Raw genomic sequence first — 20,625 nt, 5'->3', positions numbered from 1 at the left:
AAGGGCACGGCTGTAAAGATCCCAGGGAACCGGCCGGGGTCCACCTGTGGTGCAGCCCCAGGCGGGAAGTGGGAAACGGACGACGTGCAAAGCCAGGATTTTAAAAACGTCAACAATTTATTCACCGTATTTTCCTGTAAAATATTCACAGAGTGTCAAAAGGATGGAATGGTGAGAGAGGGGGCAGACTACCTCGCGTTGACGCCGCATAAGTATTTAAAATGTAAAAATCTGCGGCAGCCTCCATTTCGAGCCAGAAGTAGAAACCGGGTTCTTCCAAGCAGGTATTGCTGCGGCTGCTGCTGCCAGTGCAGGTGCCGGGCTGACTCCTGATGGGCAATGGCCGAGCCGTTTCCATGAAGATCTCTCCGGGGACCCACTCAGTCAGTCCAAGAAGAAGATGTTGTTGAACTGGGTGGCACACAATTTCTTGACCTCTTCTGGAAAAGGAAGAGACCCCGTGTCAATCAGCACCCGGCACCATCTAGGAAAGCTGGGGACAGGCGTCATGCACACAGGATGAGTCCCGCTCACGGCCGCCCTATGGGACAGGGCACAACTGCCCTGGGGGCCCCAGGTCGGAAAGCACCCAGCTTGGGGCCAGGAGCCAAACAGCCTTCTCTGTCGCCTGTGGAGTGGCCAGTGGTTTCCAACTGCCCCCCCTTTGGTCAGCAGCCCAGTCCCTAACCCAGTACGCCACACCAGGGCTCCCAAAGACGGACTGTGTCTACCTTGTAACTTTAAAACTCTTGTGCCTAGGTATGAGATGGTAACAGAAACGAGAGACAGGACCTAAAAACCAACCAGCACAATCACGTGAATTTGGTGCAAACCCACAAACAGAGCTGCTCTGGGAGCTGGGAAAAGCCCAGTCGCCCGGGGTGAGGAGGCCGGCACCCAAGCCACAGCTGCTTGTGAGAAATCGGATGTACCACCACAAAATCGACTTGCATCCTGAACCAGAAATCCAGGGCTCTCCCAGAGGGATACATTTATCTTGCTGTTATGAAAACTAAGAAGGCGTCTATCTACTGGTGTCTAAGGCATGTACCCTGTTTAAATTTTTTTTTTGGGGGGGAATGCCTTAGGACAGTAGTTCCCAACCTGTGGGTCATGATCCCTTTGGGGGGTGTGTGTGTGTCAAACGTCTCTTTCACAAGGGTCGCCCGCTTCTAACAGTAGCAAAATGACAGTGATGAAGTAGCAACAGAAATGATTTATGGTTGGGGGGGGGTCACTACATGAGGAACTGCATTAAAGGGTTGCGGCATTAGAACCTCTGTCTTAGGAGATAAGAGTCCCCAAAGGGGGGCTGGTGGTCATGCTTCACTTTAGTTTGCATGTGAGCACATTTCACCTTCATGCACCTGAGGGGGGGGTGTGCCACCATTTCCTGCATGGTGACAAGCTGTCAGGATCCCAGACAGTGCAAGTGTTCTGGTCACACTGCAGAGAGGACCGTGTGGATGGCTTGGGATGGGACACGAGGACACGTGAGCAGGGCAGCTCTGCCCACAAACGGACATTTTGTGAAACAACGGATCTTCCCCTCCCCCACCACCCCTGCTTTACCACTGTCGGGAAAACCCCACAAAGCCAGTATCTTTCGACCATTGCCAAGTGTATGCTTCAGGAAAGTCTGTCAGCCACCTTTCCGGGGACTCCGCTACAAAAGGCTGACGTGGACCGGCTGTTGGCCTCTTCGGGCAGGCTCGCTCGGCTCTGTGGTCTTGAAATGCCGGAGAGCAGGCTGTTTAAGCATGTGTTTCAAAAGTACCTGCGGCATGAGACTCCGCCCCAGCCCCAAGGACTACTTACCATTTACTTCAATCAGGTTTGCGTTCTTTTGATTCAAAATCACATAGAGCTCCCGCTGGTCCGACTTCTTCCCGACAACCCAGTAATCGCTCATGGCTTTCACAATGATCTCCTCGTCTTCATCCACCCTGGAAGATGGGGGAGGTGGGGGGGGCAGCTGTTTAAGAGATGGTTGCTTGGCTGGGAGAGCCAACCAAGCAGCAAGCAAGCAACCATCCTGTAAGAGCTGGGAACTGCAGCCCGTGGCAGAGCTCAGGGAGTCCCAGACAGCAGGCCGTGGCCCCTTCCTAGTGGGCTCTGCTCCCTGTGGGCGGACTGTTCTCCCTGTTCACAAGTAATGCCACCAAGGTGCATCCTCCCTGCCCAGAAAAGGCACAGCGGCTTAGAGGTCGGGTGGAGGTTACCTCGTGAAGTCGCTGTTGATGTCTCCGAGAATTTTCATGAGATCGGGATGGACCGACGTGAGTGACACGCTGGGCGTTTTCCTCATGTGAATCGTACTCTTCTCGGCTAAATTCATGTGGTTGAAGTAGATGAACTTAAACTGCGGTTCTTTTTCGGACCTGTGGGGAAAACGACAATGCAGTGGTCAGCCCTGAGGGGTGACTGTCCAAGGACACAGCTGTACAGCAGGTAAGAAGCGCGGCTGGGTCTTGGAATGGAGCATCTTGGGGAATTTACAATGGAACCTATTCCCTTTTGTAGGAAGACGAACACCTCCCACACAGGAGGGAAAGGTTCAGTAGGACGGGATTTTCCAGAGCTGGGGTTGGCTTATTTGTAAAATATCAAGAATGTTTTATTTCAATTATCACGTGGTCATTTCCACAACGAAAGTAGCATTTAAAAGTGAGTCACTGTATTGCCTTTTTAAAAATGCAAATTGAATCAGGATGACCACCTTCAGTGTGCAGCCTTTATGATCCACTCGTAGGCTGGCCTTTGGGGGTGGGTGGTGGTGCGAGGGTGCGACTTCTGCACCAGGCCCATGGGTGGAGGGCCACCCAGTACTCTTCGGGCTTCTCTCTGTTAAACCCGTGATGAGATGTACCACAAAGGGGCACTACAGCCGTCAGACGGGCTGCGATTTCTGTAACCCCAAAGGCAGCTGTAGCTCTCAAGAGTGACAGCTACTGGCATCCGCCTCCCCACCACTGCTGGTTCATTTTCTCAACCTATCTATGTTTAAAAATTTCCTCCCGCCACACTGAGGCAAAACACTAAGGGGGTGCAACAGAAATAGCAAGGGAGCAGAGTGGCGAGGTCCCCAGGGAGTGCTAAAGGTAGACTTTGGGGCCAGGGCATGGTGCCCCAACAGACTGGACTGGAAAACATTCCTAAAGGCCAACAAACAGTCCTTGAACTAACTACAAGCTTGCTTTCTTGTGTTTTGTGTTTGTCATTGGTTTGTTGTTTTGTAATATTGTTGGTTGGTTTTGTTCTGTCTTGTTTTTGTGCATGTTATTATCTCTGCAGGTCTGTAAATAAGATAGGCTGGATGAAAAATCTGGAGGAGAAAACAACGGGACCCACAGTTTTGGGTGACATGGGAGGAAGAGGTAGGAGGAAAGGAAGTGGTGTTAACAAACCCAGGGACAAGGGAACAACAAGTGATTCAAATCGGTGGTGAGGCCTGGTAGGGTATGATCAAGGGTAATGAAACCAAGAGGAATTGCTGAAACCCAAATGAAGACTGAGCATGATGGTGGGACAAGAAGAAAGTCAAAGGAAATAGAGAAAAGAGCTAAGAGGCAAAGGGCATTTATAGAGAGCTAAATAAAGGCATGTACATATGCAAATATGAGGAAGAGGAAATACATCTATGTGCATATATTTAGCATTAAGGTAGCAGAAGGACATTGGGCCTCCACTCAAGTACTCTTCTCAATGCAAGAATACTTCTCATGAGGTGTTAAAGGGATCAGGTATCAGGCATCATCAGAACAAAACATTGTATCATAGTGAGTGAGTGGGGAGTAGAGACCCAAAACACATTTGTAGGCCACTGGACATCCCCTTACAGAAGGGTCTTGGGGAAGAGATGAGCCAGTCAGGGTGCGATGTAGCAATGATGAAACATACAACTTTCCTCTAGTTCCTAAAAGCTTCCTCTTCCCCCATGATCCCAATTCTACCTTATAAATCTGGCAAGACCAGAAGATGGACACTAGTACAGATAGGAAGTGGAAACTCAGGGAATCCAAGGCGGATCCCTTCAGGACCGTGGTGTGAGTGGCGATACTGGGAGGGTGGAGGGAGGGTGGGTTAGAAAAGGGGAACTGATTACAAGGGTCTACATGTGACCTCCTTCCTGGAGGACAGACAACAGAGAAGTGGGTAAAGGGAGATGTTGGACATGGCAAGGTATGACAAAATAATTTATAAATCATCAAGGGTTCATGAAGAACGGGGAACAGGGGGATGGGAGGGAAAAAATGAGGAGCTGATGCCAGGGGCTTAAGTGGCGAGCAAATGTTTTGAGAATGATGAGCGCAATGAATGTACAAATGTACTTTACACAATTGATATATGTATAGATTGTGATAAGAGTTGTATGAGTCCCTAATAAAACGATTACATTAAAAAAATTTTCCGCACCACTCTACCGTCCAGCAAAAACTACCCCGACCTTCTGAGAAAGGATATTTAACACCTAAAGCCTCTGTAGTGCTGCTCCCAGCCCTCCCAGGAGAGCAAGCCTGATTTGTCAAATGCAGGGTCCCAGGCAGCAGCCAGGGCTACCTAGGGGGCCCTAGCATTCTTTGGGCCGAGTGTCCCCACCCCCAGCCAGTATCCCCTAAGGGACACCGAAGGGTACAGGTTTAACTATGCCTCCCTGTTTTCTGCCCACCAGTTCATCAGTGGCAGGATCCGCCTCCACAAGGTGCAGATACTGGGTGGGCACATGGTTGTGCCACGAGCCAAGCGGCTCATCAGGCAGGACACTTACTTCTCCGAGTGGCTGGTGGGCAAATTGCAGCTGGTGCTTGAGCCACTGCCCAGCCCCAGGCCTCCTCCTGAAACAGCCAGGCCACCAGCCAGAGAGCCAGCCCAAACCACTGCCCTGGGGCCACACAGGCACTCCCCAGGACTCTTTTCTGGCCCGATTGAGACATGAAAGTTCATCAGGGTGGCACAGGGCCAGGTGGGGTCTCCTTCTGTGATCACTGCCCTGGTGGTATGTGGCACCATCAGCACCAGAGAGACAAAGGCTGTGGTCTGGCCATCAGGGACAGAGGCAAACTTCCGTGGACTTGGCCAGGGGCCAGCCTTCCCGGAGCAGACTGCACTCCTGCCAAGCTGGGGGCGGCTCAACCCGCCAACCTCTCAGCAGCCGAGCTTCACCACTGGCCTATCAGGGCTCCCTCCCCATAAAGAGTCCAGTTAGAAAACCCGGAGGGCAGTCCCACGCGGCCACCGGTCACTAAGAACTGGACTCAGCACTCAGGATGCTGACAAACAGGAGCGCAAACACCTCTGTCTCCTTCAATGGGAACCCTGCACATTCTGCCCACACCCAGGAAGCGGGGGACAAGCAGAACGCGGTACAGACCCAGACGTCCTCTTGTTGATGTGGAACTGCTCACAAATGTCGGAGGCCAGCACGGTCAGCTGAGGCCCCACGATGCTGTCCAGCCGGCGGCAAAAGTCCAACGTGGGCTGGGTGGCAGCTAGCAGGCAAACAGAAAAGACAGTGTCGGCGCTGGAGCTCTGGGTTTGACAGTCCCGGTGTGCACTGCGGCCCCCGATTTGCTGACCACCTGTCTCGGTGTCAGGCCCCCCCTGCCCCCAGCCCTCGCAAGGAGGAAGGTGGAACAGGCGGAGTTGAGTCCTACTGAAGAGTCAAAGGCTTCTCTCCTGGGGGAAAAGACCTGTTTCTCACTCTGTGTGTGTGTGTGTATGTACACACGTGTGTGTGTGGGCTCGTGTGTGACAGGTGGCTGTAAAAGGATTGAAGCCCCTGCCAGTGCCAACCCAGGTGGATCGTGACTCAGTGAGCAGGGCAGTCACTGCTTGGAGCACAGACTGCCACACGGGGGCGGGGCTGCGGCCAGAGCTGGGTAAGCCGTGAGTTGCAAAGGGCGATAGGGGGCACACGTACCGTCAATCATGAAGCACACGGCCGCACTCATGGCCTGGGGAGCAAACAGCAGAGGTTACACGGGGGTGACAGCCATGCACCCCACACACACAGCTGCCTCCCCCCCCCAACCTAATTCACACAGCCACCTGCGTGGTCAGCATGGACAGGACGCAAGGTGGTGGCTCCATGTGTCAGGTGTGTGACCTCGGAACCCGTCCCTATCAATGGGAGGGGCAGTCTGGTAGTACAAGGTCAAGTGCTCAGCTGGCAACTGAAAGGTCAGCGGTTTGAAGCCACCAGCTGCTCTGCTGGAAGAAGCTGAGGCAGCCTACTTCCACACACAGGGCGAGCATGGGCGGTGATTCTCTGGCCTACAGGCTCCCAGAGGCAGCACCCAGCGAGTGGCAGGCTCGGGGTGCAGACTGCAGTGCTGAGGAGGACAGGGGATTTAAATACTCGATCAATGGCAGCAGGTTCCATGGCACATTGCTCACCCCAAGGGGCTACTGGGAAGCTGGGGCCTGGTCTCCTTGTCTATCTTGAGGTACAGGTGACAAGTTCCATGGAGATGAGCTAAAAACAAAACCACCACCAGTAGTGGAGGAATGTCACCTGGTCTCACTGGACTGTCACACTCAGGCCCCACAGTCAGGACTTTACTGAGAACAGCTGCCCCCACTCCTAAGACTACAATCACCAGGAGGGCCAGTCTTTCACACTGATCAGAGCTGTGTGTCCTGGGATGAACTGTATCCGGCCCCTGTCCCAAGAGAGGCCAAGGACCTCATCCCTGGACCTGTGACCGTGACCTTGCCTGCAAAGGCTGTTGGGTGTAATGTAGGGTCAGGCACCAGTCAGAAAGAGGAATAGCCTGCCTGCCCCGATCGGACCAGGGGGCCACAAATCAATGAGCCGTCTGCCTCAGCACCAAACAGAATAATCCTCAGATCCTGCCTCAGAATGTTTATGGATGGAGACCTATTTAGAGCCCCTGAAGCTGAGAATCCCCTCCCTTTCCTCTTTATTTGCCCACCTGCAGCCCATTTCAGGGAGACCTTCCAGCGCCCTCTCCAGGGAGCCCTGGTGGTCTTGGACAGGTGCACCCCCCAGCCCCCGTAGGGGAGCCTGGGTTACCTTATACACGATTAAGTGGAGCTCCTCGCAGGTGTCCTCGGTGTTGATGAAGATTTTGGGGAATCTGCATTTTGTGTCTGGGTCATTAAGGTTCAAGGGTCCAGTAAGAAACCTGAAGAGCAAGCAGAGTGAAGCCCTGATTCCAGTAGTTCCTGGAGCAGACAGCACACACACAGAACAGGGCCCCGTTTAGCATATGAAATAAATGGGGGTGGGGTGGGAAGCTTGGGAAACACCCAATCACTGAAAACACTAGAGATCTTTTGTGACTCAGCAAAAACAACAACAACAACAACAACAAAAGACAACCCAACAACCCCACCCTGGTGCTGAAGCCCAAGCTACCCAGCAGGGCAGAGCCAAACTGCCTGGAGTGCTTCTAAGAGCTTGCAAGGTTCAGCCACAGCTTTCGCTCACGGAGCCAGCTACTGGTGGGCTCAAACCCCCCCCCCCCCACCTTTCAGTTTAAAGCCCAGTACCCTACCCCCTTGCCCTGTCATGGGGTCTCTTTCCTTTGTCATGACTGCAGGTGACAACACCAACGCGGCAAGGAAGATGCAGTCTGAGCCAGCAGCAGGGAGCAGAAGTCCTACCTGCCGTAGTGCTGGAGATTCCCCGGCATCTCAGCCCTCACTGGCGAGTCCCTCCCCGCCAACTGTCAAGAGATGCAGGGTGAGAAAGGCCCGGTTAGGATCTTTGTTCTGCGTGCACACCTATTCCTGTTAGGTTCAGCCCCCTGGGTTGTAAGAGGGCCCTGAGGAATGGATCGATTTTCAAGGAAATCCTCTTGCCATCACTTCATTGGACTTCAAATCGCACACACATTTAGTTCCTCTGATGCCAGGGACGGAAATCACCACCACCACCACCTCCTGCCCCATGGCACATAGGCAATGTGCCATACCTCATACCACCACTAGGGGAGGTCACCCTTTCTCCAGAGGGGGCTGTGGGCTGGCACTCAGAGGAACCCTGCCCAGGCCAGCCTGAGGTCAAAGTCCCTGCCTTTAGCCACTACGTCATGCCTCCTTGCCGGACCACAGGCCCCGCCCTCTGTGCCACCTCAGCGCCTCGCTCACGTAGGAGACTAAAAAATCCAAATCAAGGTGCTCTGTCACCTAAACATGGCTATTCCCAAAGTCATCAGTGTTCCTGAGTTGCCTAAAGTGGGTGATGCTGACCGGGGGCGGGGGCGGTGTGGACTGGACTGGTCCAGGGGGCTGCAAAGGCAGCTGCTGACATGATCCTGGGTGACAGGCTACAGGACAAAGGTTTTCATTAAAGGGGATGCTGAGTAGTTGTTGTGGGTTTCTTTACCCATGAAAAGAGAGCCAACGGCCAGGTGAGTTTGGGAACCTGTGACGTATAAAGCCAGTCAGAAGCAGGCGCCCCGACGCCCAGGCACGTCGTCCATGTGGACAGTATCCCTTGGTTCTTGCTGCTTCTCTTGTGTGGCTTCCTCGTGCGTAAGCCCGGCTCTGGGCAAAGAGCAGAGCTTCCTATGGGGCTGCGTGTGCGTACAGCCTCACTTTAAAAGCCCCCAGGGGAGCTTTCTGGGCGAGTACCCTCGAAACACGACAGAGTGGTGGTGGTAAGGAGCATCGGACAGACCTGGGGACAAGGTCCCGGCCACTTAGATGCCCTCAGCCCAAGCCCCATCTCAGAAAGGGCACGGAAGGCCCCAGAGCACAGGCTGCTGCAGGAGGGATGACACGGTCTTAGCGTCTGAAGTGCCAGTGCCACGCAGCTCAGCCCAGGAGACACTGGCCACGGCCTTACAACTGCCTGCCCGGAGAGCAGAAAACAAGGCGGAAGGTGAGGGGCTGAGATCAACCGCCCTCACGTGGAGCTGTGAAGGTGGCCACAGAAGCAGGTGGTCTGTGCACTTTCTCAACGCTAAGGACACAAAACAAAGCTAACCTGCCCAGAAAGGCATGGCGCCACACACTGGCTTCCCTTCCACTTCTGTCCCAAGTTTCTGCTACTGCTTTCACACAGGCCCTTCGAGAGCGAGGAGGCCTGCTGGCATGGGGCTAAGTACTGGTGGTCGGCGGGGGTAGAAAGACATGGTGGCCTGCTTCACAAAAGCTGAGGGCCTGGGGCTCCCCGTGGGTGGGCCCTCCAAGTTCAATCACAACCTGAATGGCAGTGGGTTCAGTTCAAGCTCTTTGCAGGGAAAGCCTACAGGCACACGACTGATTCTTAGTGGTCCTTCTCTGAAGCTTCCAGAAGACCATTGGAGGGGAACCCTGTGGGACCGTTGAACGCCATCGGCAGAGGCCTGGGGAATCGGCAGCAGTGTGAACACACGGGGCAGGCCCCGGGAGTCAGCGAGAACAAGAGCTGGGCTTTTAGGCGCCGAGCCTGGATTCAGCAGGATGAAGGAACCTCCGTTTGCTGTAAAGGTCTGGATGGTCAAAGACCAGAGAACCCAGCTTTTCCCGACTTGGCGGATACCTCCGGCCTGAAACATCCCTCAGTGAGGCACTGGGGAAGCAAGAGGCAGGAGAAGGAAGAGGCCTGCATGTGGTTCTCTGCGCTGGGCTGCTAATGGCTAGGTCAACCGTTACTGTGCAGGGCGGGGGGGGGAGGGGAGGGGAGGGGGAGCAGTGGTTAAGCATTGGGCTGCAAATCACAAGGTCAGAAGTTCACAACTACCGGTGGCTCCATGGGAGAAAGACAAGGCTTTCTACTCCCATTAAGAGTTGGTCTTGGAGACCCACAGGGCAGTTCTACTGCATCCTACAGGGTTGCCTGAATTGGCATCGACTCGGTGGCCATTTGGTTTTGTTGTAGCCAGTAGGCCATTCCATCACCGCACTCCCACCACCTGGGGTGGCTGCTGAAAAGCTCAGACCGACACCGGTGACCCTGGGAGGCCCAGCAGACACCCCTGAGAGCTTCGCAGGCCAGTATCACCGGGTTTGCTTGGTGGTCAGGAACCACTAGTCTCTCAGTAAGCAGCCAAGCGCTTAACCAGCATGCCACCAGGGCTCCTTAAACACATTCCTGACGCAAAACATCAGTCGGCACTGTTGTCCCAGCCTTTCTCTACTTAGTACACCGATGTACGCAACCCCCTACATACACTACACGTGCACACACTTATGAAATGCACGCGTGCTTCTTTCAGTCCCCAGTCATACCTCAGGTTCAATGTGCCTGGGAAAGAGAGAGGTGGTGAGGTATTTGTATAAGATTCTCATGTCGTCTTGTTCCAATCCGCTCCTGAAACATCAGAAGAGCAGTGTGTTAGAGCGCTGGGATTGGCCGCTGCTCCCATGGGGATCTGCCGCCTTGGGGACCCACAGGGGCAGTTGTACGTGGCCCCGTCAGGTCACTGTGCACAGGAGCTGACTCAGCAGTGGGGCTTTTGCAGACCTGTTCTCCTGGTCTGCTGGCGGGGGGTGGGGTGGGGAGGGGCTTTCGCTCCCACAGCACTGACAGCCCTGAGGTGGCAGGCAGGCGACCCAGCCTGCCCACATGTGAATGGGAAGCTTCTTCTTTTGCTGTGATCATTGGAAAAAGGCAGCAGAGAGGGAATCCAAACAAAGCTGGGGCTGTGCGTGCCCCTTCTTTTAGGACACTAGTCGGGTGCCTGGTTAGACAGGAGGCAGGCCTGTTTGGATTCTAGAGCTCCCACACAGCAAAACTATACAGCCACCTCAGAAACTCACTGCATCCCAGCCGATGCCGACTCACAGCGACACTCTAGCACAGGGCAGAACTGCTCCTGTGGGTTTCCGAGACTGACTCTTCACGGGAGCAGACAGCCTCGTCTTTCTCCCAAGAAGCAGCTGGTGGTTTCAAACTGCCGACCTTGTGGTTAGCAGCCCAACGCCTAACCCAGTCCACCACTAGGACTCCTTCCAGAGACTTGTGACCTTGTGGTTAGCAGCCCAGCTCACAGCCTACGAGGCCACCAGGGTCACAGAATGAAACAGACAGATGCTGAGGCCATGCGAGGGCACCAAGCACGGGCCATTCCCTCCCTGCCTCTGCTGTGAGTGCTCAGTCACAGGCGCTCTGACCGGGAACCAGCTCGGCCTGCAGGGAGAGGCTGTAAACAAGGGCTGCATAGCAACCACAGCTGTTGTCTCTGGGCTGCTGACCCTTGGGTGACACACCAGGCGATGGGAGTACGGCTGCTCTCCATGGTGCTGCCAACAATGTCGCTCTCCAAAAGTCCAGCCACAGCCCCTCCTCCTGGAGTCTCTGCAGCCTGGATTTGTGGCAGGACCCTGGAGAGCTACACACAGGCTAGTGGGAGCCTGCCCGCTGCAGTTAGCAGCTCAAGGCATAACCCACTACACCTCCAGGGTTCTTGTTAACCGACCAGTATAAACACACCGTGATCTGCACACTTCTCTTTGCTGAAGGAGCCTTGGAGGCGTAGCGGTTATGTATTGGGCTGCTCACTGCCAGGCCAACAGTTCAAAACCACCAGCGGTTCTGAGAAAGATGAGGCTTTCTACTTCTATGCAGCGTCAGTGTCAGAAACTAGCCTGTCCTCCGCCATGACTCAGAATGCACTGGATGGTGGGAGAATTCTCGCTTTATGGTGGTGGCCTGAGGCAGAACAGACGCTGCCTCCAAGGCCATCTGTCCTCTGACTGGACCAGCAATGCTACAGCGGGGGGCGCACCACCCCGGGGCTGGGACGGACACACAGGACTTGAACGCAAGGGCTTCTTTCAGCAGAGCGGCTGCCAGGAGCCGAGACTTCAGCGGCCCGTCGGACCTCCCTGTCCGCCACAAGCTCAGCGGGAAGAGGCCTCTCGCTGAGGACCACCCTGCCACCTGAGGTGCCCCCGTGGTTTCCCCTGGTCCATCTAAGTGGCGGCGAGTGCTTGGTATCAGTCAAACCTGGGGCACTCAATTCTTGGGTTGTCCGTGTCTAGTCCCTCACGAGCAGACCACCACTTCTTTCTGCCCCCTCGACTCCCTCAGCCTGGAAGTTCTGCGAAAGCCTACCCACGCTGGGGGACCCTGCCAGTAGGGAAAACACGGTGGCACAGCTTCCAGTGGCACAGCCACACGCCAGCCACGGCAGCGAGACAGGCTGCCAAGACAGGGGCAGGGAAGTCCAAGGTGGGACGTGCTCTCGGCCCAGAGTAAGCAGCCCACCAGCAGAGTCCCTTCTCTCTGCTCCTTGAGTGTCGGCAGCGCCTTCTCTAGCGCCCGTTCTCGTTCTTACTGCTAGACTAGGGCGCAGTTTGCAAACGGGGGGCGGGGGCAATTCTCCAAGCTAGGCAATGAGATCCCCCTGCTAAACCTATTTTACCATAAAGACGGGATTTGTGGTCTTGCCTGCTGGCTTCTTTCAGAGGCCGTTTCCACCCCGGAACTGAATCAGAATCACCCTGGCTCTGGCCGTCCCAGCTGCTTCGGTCACGCCAAGACTTGCTTCTCCCTGGGCGTGCCCCAGCAGGGCCACCTACCAGATGAGCTGATCATTGTAGAGAAAGGCAGTGTGCTTGACGATGCTCAGGCTCTCCTCCACTCGGTTAATGAAGGACTGGATTTTCAGATAGGTCATTTTGTCCAACGGGAAGAAGCTGATCCCACCAAATATATCCAGCAGGTCACAGGACTGCAGGTGCAGAGTTTGCAGGTACTGCAGGGAGAAGACGTGAGTGACACTCACTGACTGGCCGTGCAGGGCCGCACGCTGATTGCTGAAAAGAGCGAGACTCAGATGTTTATGGTCCAGCCACGCACTGACAGACGGCTGGACCTGAGAATGCCAATAGCAGCAAGGCGGTGCACCCGGGCTGCTTGGATCCGAAAGCACAGCCCAGCTCGAGTCTAAATAAAGCACAAACAAGACTGCTGGAGGGGGCGTAGGCGGCCTGTGCCTATCGATTCCGACTCAGAGCAACCCTGAAGGACAAAGTTTGCAAAACGACCTTTCACAGAGGCCAACGGACGCATCAGGCGGCAGCCATGCACACCCAGGGCTCCTGCAAGCGTATACCCCCTCTGATGCCCAGAGCCTCCAGGGCATGAAGCACGTGTTCCCTGACTTCTCCGAAACCCAGCAGAACAGAGCAGCCGCTCCCTGCGCCACGCTCACCAGCCCATCGAGCCTGTGTCAGCCCACACGGCTGCCTCCCTCTCTACCGACTTGGCTGGGCCCTTGAAGAGGGTAGGGTGGGACGTGGGCAGCCATCCTGGGGCCCCACCCTGACCTATTGTCAGACGTTTCCCACAGTGCCTTTCATCTCACAGGAGCTGGGAGTCGGGAGGAGGAGGGGGGCTGGGAGCAGTGTGCTCTGGAGAGCTCCTCTGACCAAGAGACTCCATGGAGAAAGCCTTCCTGGTGGGGCTGGGCCAGAGTTTCGGGGGGGGGGGGGGAGAGAGAAGGCATTTCTGTCAGAGATGAAGGGCTTTGGGAAGGAATTCTTCCTCCAAGATAAAGGGACTGTGACCTGCAGCAGGGAGCCCTGGTAGTGCAGGGGCTTGAGCATGCTGGCCAATACCCACACCAGGGTGGTGAGTGCTTCAGCCGGCCAGCTCTTAGATAGGAGAAAGATCAGCCAGCAGGCTCCCCTAGTGCCCCCAGCCTTGGGAATCGGTGGGGCAGCAGCTCTAGAGCCGTGGGTTGCTAGAAGGCGAAATGGAGTCCATAACGACAGAACCTGACCGGTCAAGAGCAATACAGCCACAACCCAACATGCAGAGCCAGGGCAGCAAGGCTTCAGGGGCAGGCCACGCCAACACCTGGCGCGTCCCATCCAGGTTGGTGTCAGAAGACCAGGAGCCCTGGTGGGGCAGGGCCTTCAGAGCTGGGCTGACTGCAAGGTCACCAGCTGCTTCACTGGAGAAAGAGGCAGCCGATGGCTCCAGGACAGACTGACAGCCAGACACCCAGAGGGGGTGGTTCTCCTGTCCCACAGCTGCCCGAGAGTGAGCTCAGTGGCAACAGGGTTTCTGTGTGGGACACCATCTGTGTGGGCGGGGAGGAGAGAGGAGTGGCCCGTCCCTTTGGTAGTCTGGGCTTTTGTTACAAGAGGAAGAAACCTGGGCTCCCTCTGAGGCTCTGCCTGGACACCCGAGGCAAGCCAGGCCCGGCAGCGCTTACCCGGTGGAAGAATTTCTCCAGTCTCTCTTTGAGGAGCTTAACCCCACCATCCTCCATGGCTCTCAGAAACGTGCCATTGAAGAGCTGCCGGACAGAGACAGGGTGGTCAGGCCCCGAAGGCAGGATGTACACACCCACAGTGCACACCACAAATCACAGAAATCCAGGGTCGGCACTGTTTCCTTTGACTTCTACCTTCCACGTTTTCTTGATGTAGAGCGATTATTGTTTGAAAGAGGGAAATGGGCTCCCCACCTCCAGGTTCCAAACAGAAACAAACATTCCCCTATATTTCAGGGAAGGTGGGGCAGGTCTGATTTCTGTTTTACATATGAGGGACTAGAGAGGTGAGGTCATTTGCTCGGGGACAACGACAGATGAAGGGGTGCAAGTAGGGAACGCAGCCCCTTTTTCCAAGGCCACAGGCACCGCCTCGTTGCCCCTCAGGGTTCCCAAATGAAGCTCGCCACACTGCTGTCATCGTGTGCCTCTGCATTGGCCAAGTCGCTAAGTTCATGATCACCACCCACCCACAGCTGTCACCAGGCTGACCCTGGCTCCTGTGTGACCCCAAGTGGGCCAGGGTAGAACTGGGCTCCACGGGGCTTTCAAGAGCTAATTTTCAGCAGGAGCCTGCCAGGGCTGTCTTCTGAGAGGCCCCTAGGTAGACCTGAACCCACCACCATGCAGTTAGTAGTAAAGGGGTTTACCCACTGGTTCCCCAACACTGAGGGAACTCTAAAAAAAAAAAAAGCCACTTAAAAAAGCTGATGGTATGAACTCTCATTACCACTGAGTCAATGCTGACTCATCGCTACCCCCTGTGGGTTTCCAAGACTGTAATAGTTTACGGGAGTACAAAGTCCAGTCTGTCTCCTGCAGAGCTGCTGGTGTTTTTGAACTGCCGACCACATGGGCCGCACCCCAACTTGTAACCACTAAGCTACCAGGGAGCCTAATGGTATAAAAGACCATCTACAATAAGATCATTCTTTCTGCCCCTCACCTTCCCAGCACAACAAGGCCTTTTCTCTTCAGGTAACTTCAGCTCATTGAATCCTCCACTTCCCTTTAAAATAGAGGCTATTAACACACCTTCCACTCAATTCTGACTCATAGTGACCCTACAGGGCAGGGAGACCTGCCCCTGTGAGTTTACAAGACTAAATCTTTAGGGGAGTAAAAACCTCATCTTTCTACAGGGATCAAAGTACAAGTCAATCTCAACTCCCATTTCCAAAGCCCCATGACTCCCCTCCTCTGCCTCACACAGAGACCCAGTCACCTGACAAGCATCAAGGACTAGCGGGTATTTTTAAAACACCCCTGAGCTTGTATGCTGCTGATGGGAGTGGGGGTTCAGTCAGTCTTCTCTCTGCACGAGAAGGAAGCCCTTCCCAGGGCCTGCCCGTTACAAGGGAGCCCCGGGCTGCAGTGACCAGCTGGTAAATACAGCTGTCAGGTGGATCCTGACTCCCAGTGGCCCTAGAGTGGGAAGCGGGGCTGCTCCTTAGAGTTTCCAAGACAGTGAATTGCTAGGGGAGAAGCCAGCCTCCTCTTTCTCCCTGGGAGCAGTTGGTAGTTTTGAACCACTGACCCTGCAGGTGAGCACCGAACCCACAGCTCCCCCAGGGCTTCAGTGCTTCGCTATTCATCATGTGCTCACTTCAGAAAGGCCGGCCCACTCACCTTGTACATACTGTAGCACTGCTGTAGCACGGAGCTGTACACCTTGTCCTGAAAACGACACAAACAGCGCTGCTCTTAACTAGGGGAGGGAAGGGGAAGAGGCCTGCTGTGTGGCTGGGGCCCACCCACTCCTGGCAGAGCCACTTCCTGCGTCTACACTTGGTCCAGCAAGAGTCGAGTGCTGAAGACCAGACCCACTGCTGTCCAGTTGTCTCTGACCTGTAGTGAGCCTGCAGGCCAGAGCAGAGCTGCTCCAAGGGCTTTTGCTGGCGGGTTCGAACTGCTGGCCCTTTTACCGGCACCCAAGTACTTGAACCACTTGGTCAAGAGGGCTCCTCTGTCTCCCCAACTAAACAAAAACACCCAAAATAAAAATCCACTGACCGCAAGTCAATTGTGAAGCACATCGACCCTACAGGACAAGGCAGAACTGCCCCGTGGGTTTCTGAGACTAACTCTTCACAGGAGTAGAAAGCCCCATCTTCCTCCCAAGGAGCGGCTGGTGGTTTCGAACTGTGGCCCAGGCAGTTAGCAGCCCAACTTGTACCCCACTATGCCACCAGCAGAGCTCCCTCAGGGCCTGTGGCTACCATGAAAAATGAAGCAAACCCACCAGCACACACTCAAGTCCAACTCACAGCACCCAAGGGGGTTTGGGAGACTGGAGACTCGCCGTGAGGGTATTTAAATTGATGAAGCAGCCATCCTCATTTTAACAGGCTGTGAGCACAAGTGACCAGCAAAAGGGCATGGGGCACAGTGCCACTTTCCAACAACACAGCCAAAATGCTGCTCCACATGTTTTAACTTCAATTAAATCACTCAACTCAGGAGTGCATTCCCACTGCCCCCTTGGCCCCCCCCCCCAAACGAAGGACTAAAGCAGTGGTTCTCAAGCTTCCTAAGGCAGCAACCCTTTAATACAGCTCCTCATGGTGTGGTGACCCCCCCAACCATACATTATCTTCTTTCTTCCTTTTTAAAAATTATTTTCGTTGCTACTTCACCACTGTCATTTTGCTACTGTGATGAATTGGGCGGCCCCTGTGGAGGGGTCACGACCCACAGGTTGAGAACCGCTGAGAGTAATGCATTACCAGCAATTCCTCTTCTTGGTATTCAACAATCGGCTTCCCGTCTTTACTCTGCTTTTCAATGATAGGATTCCGAACAACCTGCAAAGTGTGACACGCTGAAATTACATTTCCCTCTAGTTTAAACGTTTGAGCTCACTCACTGCCATCGAGCTGCTCCTGGCGCACAGCAGCCCTGTGAGACAGAGTAGAACCGTCCCTGTGGGTCTCAGAGGCTGTACATCTTTGTGGGAGTAGACAGCCTCATCTTTCTCCTGCAGAGTGGCTGGGGGTTTCAAACTGGTGACCTTGTAGTTTAGCAGCCCAAGGTGTAACCCACTATGTCCCAGGGCTCCTTGAAAAAATGTGAACAGAGGCACAATTCTAGATCTGCCTTAAAAACAACCCCCCAGAAAAAAAAGAGAAGCTGATACCAAAGGCTCAATAGAAAGTAGATGTCTAGAAAAGAATGATGGCAACAAATGTACAAAGATGCCTGATACAACTGACTTATGGCTTATAATAAGAGTTGTAAGAGCCCTCAGTAAAATGATCTTCTAATAAACAAAAACCAAAACCCGGGAGGGAAAAACAAAAACTCCAAGACTCTGTATTGGCTTCAAAATTCCAATCAACTTTATCATCATCTTCCTAGTCTTATGAATTCCTAGCAGTAAACACCACTAACTTTACTGTACGACTTCAGAAAGAGAATACTGTAATGTAAATACCATGACCATCCAGAAATTTTCTTCTGGTTCGTTGAAGAACTGTCGATTCTTCTGTGTATGTAACGATTTTGCCGGCTTCGAAGGGCTAAAAGTCCTAAATCAGAGGTTAAGAGCACATGTGTGGGAGATGCCCCAGGATACACTTGAATTCTCGCTGCCCTTAAAGTGCCTTTGAGGCCTTACCTTGTAAATTGCACAATAGCTTCGCACAAGCCCACGTTTCTGATTTTTTCATTCTTTTCAACTTCGTTGGGATGATAAAACAAAATTTTGTTTTCTTCCTACAGTGCCAAGAAACAGAAAAAACACATTCATTTCGGCAGCTGACAGGCTGTACACGCAAAATAAAACGCTAACCTCTCCCATAAGAGATGTGTCAAACAAGAGCCAAGGCAGACCCGTTTTTAAAAAGGCAAGAATGCTCTGTATCGAATTGTGTGCATCTTGTCCCGCAGCATGCAGGTTCCGACATTCAGTGCTGTAAGTTTCACTTCAGTAGAGTAGCAGCCAAATTGTTCTGCAAATGCAATCGTTGGCTTTTCTTCCCAGCGGGGTGGGGGAGCGGTGGGGTGTGTGTATGTGTGTGCGTTTGCAATCTTCCCACGTCCTTAAAAGCACGTCAAGTTGGCACACGTGTCCAGCCCTGATTGTCCTCCCAAATTAAACCCCACAGACAACCTTCTAAAAGACCGTGATTTGCAGCTCCGGACACCCGTGGGGTCACCGTCCCCGCCTCGGCAGTAAAACAAAACATAAACCTGCATCTCCTGACATTTGTCTGCTTATTAATATGGGGACAGGGCAAGGGGAGGGGTAGTTCGCGAGGGTCCTCCAAGCTTTGAGGCTACGGCACGTAACCCTGGCACCGCGCTGCTTTCTCGTCGGGGACTTCCACCAGGTAACCCAGGCGCACGCGCAGTGTGAAGGGCCGGCACCTGTGCCAGGTGAACCCGCCTCGCCGGTCGGCAGTGCGGGACCGACGGAACCAAGACTGTCCCCCTCGCCCGGCGCCTTCGGGCGCCGCGTGTCCCCGCCCCACCGCCGGCACCCGGCGGAGTTCGACGCTGCTCCGTGAGGGCAGGAAGACAGGCGCTGCTCGCGAGCCCGCGGGGCCGGAGTCCCCTCCAGGCCGGCCCCCCTGGGCCCGTGCAGCCGCTGCGGACGCACCTCGCCCTCGCGCGGCCCGAAGCGCGGGTTGTAGATGAAGAAGCTCAGCAGCGCCGGCGGGAACTGCTTCTCCTGCGCCGCCCAGGCCGCGGCCCCGGCCGCCGCTGCCGCCATCCCGGCCCGGCCCCCGCCTCGGGAGCCTCCCTCCGCCCGCCCAGGGACAGAGCCGCCCGCAGCCGCACTTCCGCCTCGCGCGCCGGCGCGCCGGAAGTGGTCACCGCCAGCCCGGAAGTAGACCCGCCGCGCTGCGGCCTGGCCGCGGGGCGATACCAGGTTGCCCGGGGCCGAAAGCTGGGTGTCACCACCCCCACCCCCTGCATGGTGGGGCGCTCCCCACTCGCGGCTCCCCGCACTCCTCCCGCTCCCAGGGGGACTGGGACCCGGGTGACACGAACCCTAGTGACGCTGTCGCTATGCCCCTGGGGTCATTTTAGGGTCACCTAGTGACGTCACAACCTGGCACCCCGGGCGGCTCCTTTCCCCAGTAACAATGCTGTAGTGTTGTTTTAAGAGTTCAGATGCCGACGAGATTTCGTGGTTGGCTCCCAGCTTTCTATTCCGACGAATCCTGAGGGCCGCGCGTTTTAAAGAAACAGGAGCAGATTGCGGGGCGGGCGGGGAGCTGTTGTACAAAGACGCACCTGTGTTGGCAGAAAGGCTCTCATTTGCATCATCTGTGGGCCTGTAGGTGTTCTTTGATACCTGTTCTAGAGACCTCAAGTTATCCTGGGGATCAAACTTGCACCCTTGCACCGGGGCACGGGCCCGGCTTCCCTGGAGGCGGGTGGAAAGGCCCATGCCGGTGGAAGGTGAGGCCCAGTGGGCATTCGCCGCGGTGCCCATCCCAGGTCTGGAAGCACCTTGTTATCCTTAGAACCACGCGTTCCTTCAGTTACTGGGAGGTCAAGCCCTTGTAGCAGGCTTCTGGGCCAAACTCAAGAGGACCCTAGGCTGCTTCACCTGGCACAGCTTTAGTTCAGAAACGGACTGTGGGATGTGCTCTGGGATTTGGGCAGGAGGCAGGTCCAGGCGTGGATTCCAGCCCTGTCAACATCGGATAGGGGCCTTGAATCCATTTTCTAGCCTCTCTCATTTGTAAACTTGAGACAGGATGCAGTGGTCCACAACCTTCCTCATGCCGCCACCCTTTCATGCAGTTCCTCCCTTTCATGCAGTGACCCCCCCCCCAACTATAACATTATTTTTGTTGCTACTTTATCACTGTCATTTTGCTACTGTTATGAATCGAGTGACCCTAGTGAAAGGGTCATTCGATCCCCAAAGAGGTTGCGACCCACAGGTTGACAAGCCCTCACTGTCCCTAACCATTAGGGGATGGAAAACACCCTTAGTTATGACAAAATAACGATAATGTATAAATCATCAAGGATTCATGAGGGAGGGGGGAAAAGGAGGAGCTGATAACACGGCCTCAAGTAGAAAGCAAATGTTTTGAGAATGATGAGGGCAACAAATGTACAAATGTGCTTGACATAAAATGGATGTGTGTATGGGTTGTGATAAGAGTTGTACGAGCCCCCAATAAAATGATTTTTTAAAAAAAAAGACCCTTAGTGTGAGCTGAAGACCAGGTGCTTAAGACCCCTTATTTCAGCTGCAGCTCATCTGTGCAGAGAAAGCAGCTAAAAGCACTCCCCACTCTGCTTTGGGGCTATACTACATGGCTAAGAAGCTGGTCGGCTCTCTAAAAGATGGGTTTTTTTCAGCTGAAAATAGCTGATCTGCCCCCAGAGAAGTTGTCCTTCAGAGGCAGTCAGCCAGAATCTTAACCCGGCAGGCTCAGGAGATAAGGCTTCATCCTCCAACCAGCCCAGAATGGTGGAA

At 54.5% G+C, this 20,625-nt stretch overlaps 1 protein-coding gene across 1 annotated transcript; it reads right to left on the bottom strand.

The window, feature by feature from the left end:
- Window positions 1–98: 98 nt before the first annotated feature.
- CCZ1 (CCZ1 vacuolar protein trafficking and biogenesis associated) lies at window positions 99–18,959 on the bottom strand. The gene is made up of 15 exons (XM_075565061.1): window positions 18,781–18,959; window positions 17,797–17,894; window positions 17,614–17,707; window positions 16,907–16,984; window positions 15,810–15,857; window positions 14,121–14,204; window positions 12,478–12,653; window positions 10,183–10,264; window positions 7,630–7,691; window positions 7,037–7,148; window positions 5,921–5,954; window positions 5,372–5,489; window positions 2,223–2,381; window positions 1,819–1,946; window positions 99–440 (listed from the first exon to the last, which is right to left on the bottom strand). Exons 1-15 carry the CDS (start codon window positions 18,892–18,894, stop codon window positions 385–387), a joined length of 1,443 nt encoding a protein of 480 aa, XP_075421176.1. The 5' UTR covers window positions 18,895–18,959; the 3' UTR covers window positions 99–384.
- Window positions 18,960–20,625: the final 1,666 nt, after the last annotated feature.

This window comes from Tenrec ecaudatus, chromosome 12 (assembly GCF_050624435.1).
Source record: "Tenrec ecaudatus isolate mTenEca1 chromosome 12, mTenEca1.hap1, whole genome shotgun sequence".
Taxonomy (NCBI): domain Eukaryota; kingdom Metazoa; phylum Chordata; class Mammalia; order Afrosoricida; family Tenrecidae; genus Tenrec; species Tenrec ecaudatus.
Note: the sequence above shows the minus strand (reverse complement) of the source record. Positions and strands in the feature narration are given on the sequence as shown.

What these genes read in the sequence shown, in the direction of transcription:
- CCZ1 (XM_075565061.1), bottom strand. Translation starts at nt 18,894, where the DNA reads ATGGCGGCAGCGGCGGCCGGGGCCGCGGCCTGGGCGGCGCAGGAGAAG. An exon ending in GCTATTGTGCAATTTACAAG is followed by an intron (nt 17,708 to 17,796) that starts GTAAGGCCTCAA and finishes CCTCTGATTTAG; the next exon opens with GACTTTTAGCCCTTCGAAGC. An exon ending in ACCAAGAAGAGGAATTGCTG is followed by an intron (nt 15,858 to 16,906) that starts GTAATGCATTAC and finishes TGTCGTTTTCAG; the next exon opens with GACAAGGTGTACAGCTCCGT.